The sequence below is a fragment of the Excalfactoria chinensis genome, chromosome 1, assembly GCF_039878825.1.
Source record: "Excalfactoria chinensis isolate bCotChi1 chromosome 1, bCotChi1.hap2, whole genome shotgun sequence".
NCBI classification, from domain to species: Eukaryota; Metazoa; Chordata; class Aves; order Galliformes; family Phasianidae; genus Excalfactoria; species Excalfactoria chinensis.
In genome coordinates this window covers 75,907,353-75,920,290 of record NC_092825.1, presented here as the reverse complement: position 1 = coordinate 75,920,290, position 12,938 = coordinate 75,907,353, and the positions used below count along the sequence as shown (strand labels likewise).

General features: G+C 55.6%; 1 protein-coding gene across 2 annotated transcripts; it reads right to left on the bottom strand.

Annotated features, from left to right (window-relative positions):
* Positions 1-1,188: 1,188 nt before the first annotated feature.
* On the bottom strand, positions 1,189-12,195 carry GPR156 (G protein-coupled receptor 156). 2 transcript variants are annotated; one of them, XM_072346591.1, is made up of 10 exons: positions 12,072-12,195; positions 8,829-9,036; positions 8,083-8,219; positions 7,747-7,882; positions 7,505-7,615; positions 7,285-7,410; positions 6,700-6,795; positions 4,133-4,369; positions 3,129-3,287; positions 1,189-2,926 (listed from the first exon to the last, which is right to left on the bottom strand). In XM_072346591.1, exons 2-10 carry the CDS (start codon positions 8,931-8,933, stop codon positions 1,733-1,735), a joined length of 2,301 nt encoding a protein of 766 aa, XP_072202692.1. In that variant the 5' UTR covers positions 8,934-9,036; positions 12,072-12,195; the 3' UTR covers positions 1,189-1,732. The 2 variants fall into 2 exon arrangements, with proteins under 2 accessions (XP_072202692.1, XP_072202701.1); XM_072346600.1 differs by lacking the exons at positions 6,700-6,795; positions 12,072-12,195 and having other exon boundaries at positions 1,611-2,926; positions 8,829-9,029.
* Positions 12,196-12,938: the final 743 nt, after the last annotated feature.

The window sequence follows — 12,938 nt, the reverse complement described above, 5'->3', positions numbered from 1 at the left end:
ATCTACCACACAGAGCTTCGGCTCTAACCACCTGGATTCAACCTGTGTTCTTTGCAGGGTATGGGAGAAGGCTGGAGCTGTGACCCACCAAAAGCACCAGGCACTGCTCACACACACCCTCTCCATCTTGTTGGCGCCACTCTCCTACCCCACATCCCATGCTCCCTTCCGAGGATCCCATAGCAAGCAGTTCCTCCATCCCCCTGAATCCCATCAGGGCAACAAACCCCATATAGCTGAGCCCAGCCCTTCCAGCAGTCTCCACCATTTGGCTGCCCTCACAGCTGGGGAAGGGTCCACCAGGGCCTCAAGAGGATATGGACCTTGGGCACTGGGATCACACTCTGGAGCGTTCCCATTTCAGGAACAAAGAGCAGCTGGGGGAATAGCATTTCCCACAGGTTTATTAGCACTGCTGGCTGCTGGAGGGAGGGAGCTGTCCCACTCTGCTCTGTGCTGTGTGGCCTTAGCTTGAGCACTGGGAGCATCTTTGGGTGCCACAGTGTAAGAAGGATGTAAAACTATGAGCGAGCATCCAAAGGAGGGCGATGAAGATGGTGAAGGGTCTGGAGGGCAAGGTGTGTGAGGAGCCACTGGGGTCCCGTGGTGCACTCAGTGCAGAGCAGAGGAGCTGAAGGGAGGCCTGATGGCAGTGGCATGGAGCTGTGACAGGGGAGGGGCAGCTGGGGGTCAGGGACAGGGTCTGCACCACAGGGCGGTGGGCATGGAATGGGCTGCACAGGGCTGTGGGCATGGCACTGCATGGCAGAGTTCGAGGAGCGTTTTGGACATCACTGTCAGACATAGGGCTTGGATTTTGTGTGGTGCTGTGTGGGGTCAGGAGTTGGACTTGCTGATCCCTGTGTGTCCCTTCCAACTAGAGACATTCTATGATTCTGTGATTACTGGGTTTGGTGATTTGTTCCAAAACGATGAAGTTCAGCAAATCTGGAGCAAGGCAGGGAAGAAAAGGTAATGATGGTGAGGGGGTTCAACCTCACAAGGGGTATTTGAGAGATACATTAACACACATCATTCAGAGCTGGGCTGGGGACACATCTGGTGCCATCCCTTCAGCACAAGTTGCTTTCTGCCTTCACCAGGTCCTGTGGACCGGCCTCCAGCTCTCAGCACCCCTTCCCTTCTCCTGCGGCGGCAGCCACACACTGAAAAGCCTTCACACGCATCTCAACAGGAACAGTGAACACAACATTTACTGGTCTTTGTATTTCTCAGACAAAAATGAAACGAACAGCATTAAGTTAAACAAACCTAAACTATCCCAGACTATTTAACCCACTACAAAGGCAGACAGCAGGGCACAGAAGCCCCAGGAAAAGAAAAAGAAATAAAAAGTAATAGAAAAATAGAAGAAAAAGATAAAAAAAGAGGGACCTTTTCAGATCCTCTTTTAAGACTGTTTGGTTCTCCTTTCCTTCAGCGCCGACCTGAGTGTAACCTATGACTGTGCAACTGAGCTATATAGAACACATGGACACATCCAGAGATGTCACCTTTGGACTCCACGCTTGAATTCCGATACGACTGAGCCTTAACAGAGAGCCTCCAATGTGCACTGGACCACAAAGCCTGGCTCAGAGGTGGGACAGGCTGTGAGCTCTTCTTCCATCCCCATCCCAGAGAGATGCACTTCTGCATCGCTGCGTTCCTTCTATCATGGTGTGTTTGGGGAGGAAGGAGGCACTCGCCTTTGAGGCATGGGTGCTTGTGGTCACACAAATGTGGGCTTCAGATCTTCTTTGAAGTTCACAACCGGCTGAGTCTTGCCCTGGGGCTCCAGCCAGCGTCCCATGGCTCCGCCAGGCTCCATATCTGTCTCTGTGCTGCTACTGCTGCTGCTGCTGCTGCTTCTGCTCAGAGGGCCGCGGGGACTCTGCAGACAGTGCTGGCAACACGGCCGGTGGCGGCAGGGAAACACCTCCTCGGAGCTGCTGCTGGAGTCTGAGTCTGGGTAATGGTACAGTGAGTGCAGGATGGGACGTGTTGGCACCCCCAGGCTACTCCGCTGCTGCCAGTCTTGTAGGGAAGCGTTGCGATGACCCTCTAGTTCTGTGCCACTCACCGCCCAGCCCTGCAGCCCCAGCCAACCTTTGGCAGGGATGGAGGGAGAGGACAGTGATGGCTGGGGGAGCCCCCTGCCAGCCCCCTCATTTTCCTTACCCAGCCCAAGGCCCACTGGTTCCCCATGGCTCCGGGTGTCCGGCCTGCTGCCTGCTGTGCACCAGGCACGAGGGGATGCAGGAAGGCCAGTAGAGGTGGGGGGCACCAGGACACGCTGCCACCGCCAGGTCGGGTAGGGGTTGAGGGAGCTGTGGATGGCTGGGTGCCCCTCTTGTGCCCTCCACATCCCACCTGTGTGTGTCGGGAGGACTGGGCTGCAGGTCCTGCTGTCCAGGCTGAGCTCCTGCAAGACTTCCTGCAGCTTGTCACTGCTCACATAGCTGACCTTGGGGGGATGCTCTACAGTCACACCAGCTAAGGCATCCTGCTCCAGAGGGTGCTTCTCAGTGAGCATTCCACACTCCTGGGCATGTTCTGGGCTGCATTCAAGGCTGTTTCCCATGTCAGAAAGCAGTGCTGGTGAGCACTCAGGCTCCTCCGTCAGTCTGTGCTCATGGCTCACATGTTTCCAAAGGTCCTGAGCATCGCTGTTAGAAGGCACGGGACTGTGAGGCAGTGCACACAGCACAGAGGAAGTTTGCTGTCCATCCTTCTCTGCATCCAGAGACCAGTTCTCCGCGGGCACATCCCCAGTGCTGCTGCACTTGTCACAATACTGCCCTGTGCTCTGGGTGCAGGGATTCGGCACTGCAGGGCTGCAGCCACCCTCCGCTGACATCAGCCTCATCAGCTTCTCCTTGGCGTTGTTCACTTGCTCCTGCAGGCTCTCAATCACGGCATTTTTCTGCATCAAACAAACAAGCGTCAAGCTTCTCCGCTCTCACTCCATCTCTGCATTTCCCCTACGCCCCAATTTTGACACTTCAGGACGAGGACACAGAATGATGAAACAAACCAGCTCGTCCTCTCAGGAGGGGGGGTGGAGGTGTAATGAGGGGGTGCCCACCCCACCAAGCTGGGGGTAGAGAGGCCGTCAAGTCCCTTACCTCTGTCAGCAGCTGCTTCATGGTGTTCTTCTCCTCTATCAGCTGGTAGAGCTGCTCCTCGCTGTACACCGAGTGGTAGCTCCTGCTCGGGCTGCTGAAGTATTTTGCCATGTGGCTCAGAGTCTGGTTTTCTTCTTCAAAGGCCTTCCACTGCTTGAGCTGCAGGCAAAAAGAGCTGTTACTGAGGGGAGGCAGCAGGGAGAAGGAGACAATGGGACGAGGCACAGGGGACAAAAGCTGTGATAGATGAGCATGGAGACAGGCAGTGAAATGATGCTGCTGGGAGCATCCCGCACAGACACACTCTGCCTGCTCCACAGCTTGGCTTCTAACACCAAGATACCCATGTTGCAGCATTCAATAATGTGGCAAAAGCTGCCCCCCCTCCTCCAACCCTGTAACAAAAAGAGAATTGCACACAGCCTTGGCCCCAAACCATTGGTGACAAGCTGTCTACTGGCAGTGCTTTGGGTCTGTCTTGTCTAGTGCTCTGCACAGCCCAGCTCACAGCGCTCATCGATCTCAGGCGAGCAATAGACAAGCAAGCCCATTAGGAGAAACAAGGCGATGAATTAAAAGACACAGGATAAATAAAATGCTCGAGGCCCCCAGGCTGCAGCACTGGAACAGCAGAGGCAGAAGGCACAAAGCAGCGCAGCTCAGCCACTCATCCTTGCTCAGAAAGCATGCGCAGGTGTGGAGCTTCTCAAGGGCTGCTAACACAGGGGTTGGGGCTCTGTGCTTACATGGCACTGATCGGCCGCAGGAGGGTCACCAATGCAGGCAGTGACCTTTTTCCCATCAGGTATTTGTGCGCCTGGGTGAGATCCCTCAACTCTTGCACAGATCTGCTCTTTCTTCAGCTTCACCTCTTCCCCCCTTCCTCACCTCATTTCCTCGAGCCCTAACATCCCTCCAAACCCAACTCTAAGCAAACAGCTGTTTCCTCTCGCTGTGACAGTGGGCGCATTTTCCCCACTAACGGCATAGAGCTGGCACTGTACCTGGGGGACGAAGATGAAGCAGTTGATCGTTGTCGTACACAGAAAGATGCCTCCAGAGGTGAAACCAAAGAGCAAGTTGTGCCAAGTGCGGAAGAAGCGGTGAACCAAAACAACGGTGCCAGCCACCAGGAAGATGAGGTTGACCCCCACGATGAGTGTTAAGGACTGGTTGACAGGTGGAGAGCTGACGCCGTCAGTCAGGCCGGCCAGGTACGTCCCATACAGCAGCAGCACGCTCTGAAAGCAGAAGCCAGGGTCTGCCTTCAGCACAGAGGCTGGCAGAGCATGGAAAATGATGCCCCAAGGCCAGCTCCCACCCCATGTCCCCACACTTGCTGCCATCCTGATTAGGGCTCCCCTGTGCGTCCTGCAGCCTGTGTGTGTGTAGCAGGCGCTCCATAGAGAGCAGCAGCCACAGGACAGGGATGCTGTGTCAGCATCAGCTGGGAAGGAAGGCAGGACCAGTGGCAAAAATGGGACCAGCAATGCCATGGGGCAGGGTACGGCCTGGAGAAGGGGAATACTTTCTCCAGCATACTGCAGTGGGAGCAGCCAAGGCAGATGAGAGATGCAAGTCCCTCCAGGGATGTTCTGCAACAACATGGGGATGCGGCAGTGGGGGACATTCTGCAACAATGCACCTCTGACGGAGCAGAAAGGAGGTTCAGAAGGATGTGTAGAAGGAAACAGCAGGACGGAAGAAGAAGGGGGGTAGGCTGGAGGGGAGAGGATGTCCTTGGTGCCTCTAAATAGAAATCCGGGAAACCATTCGGTTCAATTCTTTTCACTTCCCTGCTTCCTGCCCGACTCCAGTGGTGGTGCTGGGGCTGGAGAAGGGCTCTGCACACAGCAGCCCCCTCCCTGCTGACACTGGCAGACAGCACCGAGTGTTTCATGCCTTCCTCTGTCTCACAGGGCATGATCAGCCATAAGCATCCTTTGGAAATGCCATCTAACACATTCCTTGCTAATGCAAGGACCCAAAACAGCAGGAATATGACTTCTGCATTACCCCTGCGGCACCCAGCAAGTGCAGCTGCTGGCCTTTTGCTACTAATAAATATTACATTGTTATCTGGGCATCGAGGAGAGCTTTGTGGCCAGTGCTGCACATATTCTGTACACTCTCAATCTGAGATCACTGTGAATCAACACAGGGAGCAGCGGTGGTGAGAGAGTAGGTCTAGGCAGTCAATCAAACCTGCTCCATAGGAGCACGTGAGTCCTAACTGGACCACAACCACAATCACTGGGTCCTGACAGCATTCACGATAGGGCACCTCCAAACACACGTCCCGAGGGCAAGCACCAAAATGCCATTTAAAATTCACATAGTCTGCCAGGGACACAGACAAAAACACTGCCATCCGGTAAATTGGAACTTTAAATAAGCACAGGGCTAAGTTTTGTTGTTGTTGTTTTAAATCCTGAGCAGATGACTGCACTCCTCATTCAATTGATGACCTTGGCAAACCATTGCTGCCCATTGCTGTGTGCCAGTAAAAGCGGGATAATACACTGAGTGGCTTCACAAAGGGCTGAGCACAGTAATGCCTTGGAAGATAAGAAGTGCTACATACACATGGAGATGGAGCCTGCTCTCCCATTAGTGTAAGTCCTGATTAAGTCCAGAGAAACCACTAAAGAAATACCTGCTAGATGGGATCGGGGTCAGGCTGAAGGCACCGCTAATTAAGGTTAACTATGACAGAAAAAGTTTTCTTGTGAATGGAGGAATAGAAACAGTCTACAGGAGAGGCATTCCCATCTAAGCCCTGAAGAAGCCTAACACTACTGGAGACAACGTCAGGAATGGAGATGCAGCACTGAAAGTGGCTGCCCAGGGGAGGTCTGAAGTCCCCAGCACTAAAGGCCTGCTAAGGCTAGGCTGGGTAAGCTAATGTCTCTAAAATGGAGCGGAGGGGGGAGAAGGACAGTGTCTGGAGGCCTCTATCTATTCTCTTTCCTATAGTTCCTGGTAGATGGTCGGTGAGTCAGAAGCGAACGAAGCCATGCACAAGGGCAGGCTGTGATCTCACCAAAATCTGCTCACTGAAATGCTTCCAGCCTCTGCCAGCCCAGAGACACATGAGACCTCGGCTAATTACAGCTATAATTACACTTACATAGTTACATCAGTATAACTAACTCTCCTGGAATATGAATGGCTGCGTACAACGCTACACCAGTGAAAGTGAGCTTCGGTGGTATAATTAAGCTGATAAACATCCTGTACAGGTAGGCACCAAGCACCTGTCGTCAGCACCTCACCTCCCTGATGTGGTGGCAGAGGACTCAGGGGCATGGTGCATCACTGGGGTGGGCGGTCAAGAGAAACCTCATGGAAGAAGTGAGCTTCAGAAAACATTAAGGCAGAAGTTCTAAGGAGGAAGAGAGACGAGGTGTGGGTGGCTACAAGGTGAGAACTGGAGAGCCAGCAGGGACAGAGTGGCTATCAGGGGATGCAAGAGGGAAGGAATAGAGATGAGAGGATTTCAGGGTGAACAGAAGCAGCTGAGATCTGCAGTGCACATGTGGCTTGGGAATCAAATAAATGGGTTACGTACCTTAAACCCTAAAATGAGAACGAGCCAAAGATCGGAATAAAGAGATGCACAGGACTGCATCCGGTTCACTGAGCAGGTCATGCCTTTCTCTGTGGCCTAGGAGGCAATGGGAAGGCAGAAGTGAGGACTGCTGCCCTGCCCAGGAGCAGACAGACCAACGGGAAGATGAGTCTGCAAACCCAAGCAAGTCTCCTCTGCACACTCCTAAAGGGAAATACCAAACCTGGTGCTGCTGAGGAAGACAGCTATTTCAGGGCTGCTCATGCCTTTTCCTAGAGCAGCTGCAGATGGCAAGGGGCTCTCCTGTGGCACCCAGGTGACCTGCACAGACTGGCTTTGGCCATTCACCAGGACACCACTGCTCAGCCAGGCAGGGCTCTGCTACCAGATACTGCTTCCAGGTCTGTGGCTGATCCTTCCCTATGTAATAGGCCACAGACACAAGCCTAGCCTGGAGCATACAGAAGGCTGCACAGCTCATCTCTCTGCCTGGTTGTCAAACAGCCCCTCAAAAGCTTAAATGTCGGCCAACTTTGCCAACAGAGCTTGGACAGGACACAGCACAGCACTGTACCATCCCATTACCCGCAACGAGACGCTGAAGTTCCGGAAGCATTGGACCGGATCGGAGAAAACCCACGTGAAGAGCAGCACAGCATCCGCCAACACCAACACCGCTATCATTGCCAGCAGCTGGAGGTCTTTGATAATCTGCAAACATGTGGAAGTGTCACAGGAGCATGATGTGGTGGTAGCAACAGCCATCCCAAACTGTTGCATGCCATTCTGGGCGCTCGGTACTCACCACTCGCTTGTCTGGCACCCGCTGGGTGAACACCTTGTAGAGCCTCCAGCTCTTTCCCAGGATGGGCCCAAGCACCAGAGAGGTCCCCACACACAGCAGGCAGAGCCGCAACTGCAGGCAAGGAAAGGAGCTGGACTGGGGACATGTCTACAGGGCCCCAGCTGACACTCGTATCCCACTCCCACCCATGTCCATGCATGTAGACATGTGTGAGGGCACCCATCCTGGCAACCCCTGCTCACCTGGATGAGCATTTCCACCGATTTCGCTGACGACAGGCTCTGCTCCTGAATCCCGAAGAGGTAAGCACTAGCATAAGTCAAACCACTGCCCAGCAGGGTCACAATGTTCAGATTGGGGCTGGACATCTTCACAATCCTCCAGGAGACAAAGCAGGGAAGTGGTGACAGTTACTGAGCATGGCGGCCAAGCAGCACCAGGACGACGTCCCCTTGCAGGGATGAGGGCAGCCTCGCTTGCCTCGTGCTGTCCCTCAGGTTCATCCCTGCCATACCTGTACCCTCAGCACCGGCCCTGAGCCCAGGGGAAGACCTTGCAGCAGGAAGGGAGGCCCTCACCTGTTTTTCCTGCAGCGGATGGTGAAGGCAAGGAAGAAGAGAGCAAGCAGGACTCCTCCGGTCAGAAATGTCCACACAACTCCCAGGAGGGCAACAGAGAAAGATGGGGAGCTCTTCGCACTGCGGTCAGATGACGTCTGTGGAAGGTGGAAGGGGTGAGGAGGAAGAGGACACCTCTGGGGCTGCCAATGAGGGAGGTCCCTTCACTGGTATGGCTGCACAGCACCAAAGGACGTGAAACCATGCTTCCCAAACTCCTCTCTCTCTCATACACACACACAAAACAGCTGCTGTTTCCCTGCACATCAGCGGCCTGTGGCTGTGTGAAGTTGATGGAGCACTTTGTTTACCACTGAGCAGAGTAAATCCTTGCCCTAGCAGGGGGAATATTAATTGTAGCAAAGCTGCCAGGGCCAGGGAGCCAAGCAGCTTATGGCCCTCTCATTAAGGGCTGCACTCGGCCGGTCCCTGCGGCAGCCTCACGTGGAGCCGAGCGCTTGCACACACGTCCCCAAGTTGTTCCTGCTGGCCCAGCACTGGGAACAGGTGCCTCTTATTGCAGATGGTGACTTTTAATTAAATGCTGCTCTATTAATATTTGAAAAGCCCTTTGAAGTGGCAGGGGGTGGGAAAGGCCAAGGGTGGAGAAGGACACCCAGAGCGCAGCCTCTAGCAGGAGGGGACCATGTTGACCCATGCCCTTCTCCATCCCTCCTCCCAAATCCCCTTCCCTGGAGGAAACGTACGATAGTGACAGTGCAGAGCTCCTGCAGCATCCGCCGCTGCTGATCCTGGTTGCCGAAGCCAGGCTGGCCATCGCAGAGCTCAGAGCAGTTGAAACCCAGCTCCATAGCACACCCTCAGCCTTCATCCAAGACAGCCTCTGGTTCAGCGCAGGGTGCCCGGCTGACACGGTGCCATCCCGCACCGTCCCGCCCAGCCCCTTTGGGTGCCCTGCAGAACAACATGCAGTGGGTGTCACTGCGGCTGCCAGCCCCCAGTGCAGAGCCCAGGCCAGGCATGTGCCAGTCCTGGCACCCCGGCCCCCATGCACTCTCACTGCCTCCTTTGCTCCTCTTCGGTGGGGATTTTAATAGGCTTCATTACCATTTTAGACATGAGGTCATACTTAAGCTCAAGCATCCCTACCCAATTACCATTGTCACTGGTTTTAATTAGCTTCCCGTACACGGCCCTCAGCAAGGCTCCCACCACCAGCAGCTGGGGAGGATGCACGAAAGCTCTGTCCCTGCTTACTGGTAGTGGCAGGGAGGCAAAAACTCTTTCCAGGAGTGTTCCTCGGGGCTGCCCCCAGCACATGAACACCGAGCTCAGACCCAAATCACAGCTAAAGGGCCTAGCACCTCCATTCCCCTACCTCAGCTGCACCTTGTGGGCCAGAAGCTCCTGGGCAGGAAAAGCTGCCACCACCACATGCACAGCAAAAGGCCAGCACCAGGTGAGGCTGTCCCACCACTCACAGACGGACATGTGTCTGCAGGGAGCTCGTGGGGCAGCTCTGGGTGAACGCAATGATGTCCAGCCGCCCCTCAGCAAGTGGCACCAAGAGCCAGCACATTTCCCCATGAAGCTGCCCCTCGGAAGCACTTGGGATAAAGGCAATTTGCATTCAACTCAATGTCAAACTGCCTCTTTATGTTCTCCTAGACCCAAGACGGCTTGTCTGCTGATGCTGAGCAACTGTATATGGGTATATAAACACCCTGCAATCACATTGGTGACGTTTACATGAAAATCTTGACTCTCTCTAAAGTTTCTCCTTGCTTTCAGATCCTTGTTTGAAAAAGCAAAGAAATAAAACCCCAAACTTAAAGAAGCTGAAAAATCTACGCAAAATGCCTGAGCCTGAAGCAGGCCCGATGAAGGTTTCACCTCACCTAATTATTATTCATCTAGTGTTGAAAGCTTCCACCCACAAACAAGGCAATGTCACAACTCCATGGATCCAAAGGTGGAAAACCAAAGAAGTCAATCTGCAAATAACGGAACGATCCCCACCTATCTTGAACACCTCCAGGCACAGCGACTGCACCACCTCCCTGGGCAGCTGTGCCACTGCCTCACCTCTCCTCCTGAGAGGACATTTTTCCTAATGCCCAACCTGAGAGAGTCCAAGGAGGCCTCTGCTCATCTGTGGAGCTTATGCCCCCGCTGATGGGAGATGGGGCCTACTGGTGGGGAGCAATCCCAGCAGGACGGGATGCCGGGCCCCACGCTTAAACCACCAAGCCATCTGATAGCTTTTCCAGGAAGATGAACGACATGAGATGGGTTTTGCAATTCAGAAAACTCTGGTGCTTCTGAGAAAGATTCGCGCTGCTCCCTTCTGCCGTTCTTGCCCAACAAGATCCCTTCTCGTTTGACCTGAGAAACCTGCAGCATCGCCAACCCCAAGGCGGCCAAAAAAAACCCAAGCTACGCTTAAGGCAGCACCCCCAAACACAGCTATTCAAAATTGCCTCTTTCTCTCCCCTCTCAGCTTTCCCATGCACTATTTCCAGCCACCCCTACAAAGTGGCCACTCATTCATCCTTATCCACATTCCAGATATGGAAGTGGTGTTGGCTGCCCATCCATGCTGCCGATGCCATCATCTCCTGCTTCCATCCCCACTGAGAGCTCCCCTCTTTGCAAATCCACCTCTCCCCAGCCATTCCCATCCAAATCCTGCCCCAGCGCGCCACTCTGAGCCATGGCCCCGAGCTGCAGCAGTGGTGGCCTCCAGGCACTCACACTGCTGGCAGCCACAGGGAGGCACAGCCTGCACCGCTCTCCATAACTGCACCCGAAAAAGCCATCTAGCTTGCAATTTACAGGAGCAACTCAAACCTGAGGTGGCTGAGGTGTGTGGGACTTAATTAAGATAGAGGTTCTCTCCTCACTGCTGAGCTATGGAAGTGGAGAGGGAGAGGCCATAGAGGGACATTTCCACGAGGTCTGAGCACCGCAGATGGAGGCCGTCCCCCAGGAGCTCACCATTTCAGGAGCTGGCAGAGAGGAGCTCCTGCAATCAGACACTGGCTCCGCGCAGCCCCGATAGCCGTGTGCTCCCTCAGGTCGGGTAAGGGTGGCAGCACTGCAAAGCCGGGCAGAGGGGATGCTGCCAACCCAAAAAAGCTCGCCATCATTTTTATGATTTCTGCCTTTTAAAATCAGATGGGAGCTTGGAAATCGAATGACGGGTTCTGAGCCCAAAACAGGAGGCAGAGCAGTCTCTGGTACCTCCTGGGGAGGGCCCCGTGTGGGTCAGGGCCTCGCCAGCTCCCACCGGGCTCGCCCTGGCACGGCGCAGGCGAGGCGATGCCGGCACATCAAGGGCGCCAAGAAACGCCAGCTGCAACTCAACCCGGGCTGCGGGCGGGCGACGGCTGCCAGTTTCCAGGGATCCGGTTTCCCTACTCTCCTCCGAGCCCCGCTCAGGCTGCAGGGTGGCCGTGGGGCAGTGGAAAATACGCGGCCCTGGCTGTGTGCAACGCTGACATCCAGCTGAGGCCGAGCGGGGATGTCGTGAGCCGCTCCCGGCACGCTGCCCCCGAGCAAATGAGGCAGGAGCGGGGATGCAGTGATGCAGGGCCTAACAGGACCCTGTGCCCCGCTGAGGGGTTGAGCGCAGCCTTTCCTCCCTTTGCTCCTTCCACTCCAATGAAACCCCGTGGGCTCCGGGAAGCGAGCTCACCGGAGCCACAACTTCCCATCCCCGCATCCCGCAGCCAACCCGCTCCCGCTCAGCATCCCCCTGCACGGCACAGCTTGTAGGGTGCGGGGACTTTCAATAGAGGGGAAAAAAGCCGACACACCGTCTCACGCCCACCACCGTTGCGAGGCTGGAGGTGATCTCCGGGCACCGTGCCGCACCCCGAACACGAAGCAACCCGAGCACGAAGCGCTGCGAGCACGGAGCCCACCTCCCCGAAGCGGGGCCCCAAAGCCGCTCGCCCCCCGCTGCCCCGCTGCAGCCCCTGACCCACCTGCACCGGCCCGAGGCTCTGCGGAGCGCCGCCGAGCTGCAAACCTCGGGGCTGGAGACGGCTGCGTCCGGCTCGGCACGGCTCGGCTCGGCTCGGCACGGCTCAGCACGGTGGAGGCGGGCGGCGGGGAGGGGCCGGGGCGGCCCCGCTCCTCCCGCCCGGCTCGGCGTCTCCCCGCCGGGGTCCCGGTTTCCCTCGGTCCCGGCTTAAATCCGGGGGCCGGGAGCTCCACGTCCCACCCACGGACCCTGCGGCCCCCGGCATCCTCACTCCTTCTCTTTCCCTCCCGTCTCCCGCAGCCCCGGCGCACGCGTTAACTTCCCAGCCTCTCCCAACTCTGTTTGACCAGGTTTTCTTCCCCGTCTCCTTCAGTCGAAAGCCCTTCTCCCCACCAGCACCCAGCTTCACGTCCCGGCCCCAGATCACCTCTGGAAAGCGCTGTGCTTTGCCAAGCGCGTGTTTTCTTCCCCTACAGCTCGTGATGTGCGCAGTGATCGCTCTCGCTGCCGCTGATCTCCGAAGCTTCGGCGCTACAGGAGCGAGGAGGTGGGTAACGGCTGCACCGCGCGGAGCTGTTACTAACGTCTCTCCGGAGACGGCGGGGTCAGCCTGTTTGCTACAGGTGGGATTTCCATCCTAAAAGTTCACATTACACCACAGTGTTACAATCAGCCTCTGTTTCAACTACAGCTTTGGTCACCTGCTGGACTCCCCGTAAACTACTCAATTTTCAAAGTTTTCCTTCGGGATGCAGCATCTCCTCTAAAGCAAGGGGGGATGGAGTTAAACTGAAAGAGGGGAGATTTAGGTGAGATATTAGGTAGAAATTCTTCACTCAGAGAGCGGGGAGGCGCTGGCACAGACTGC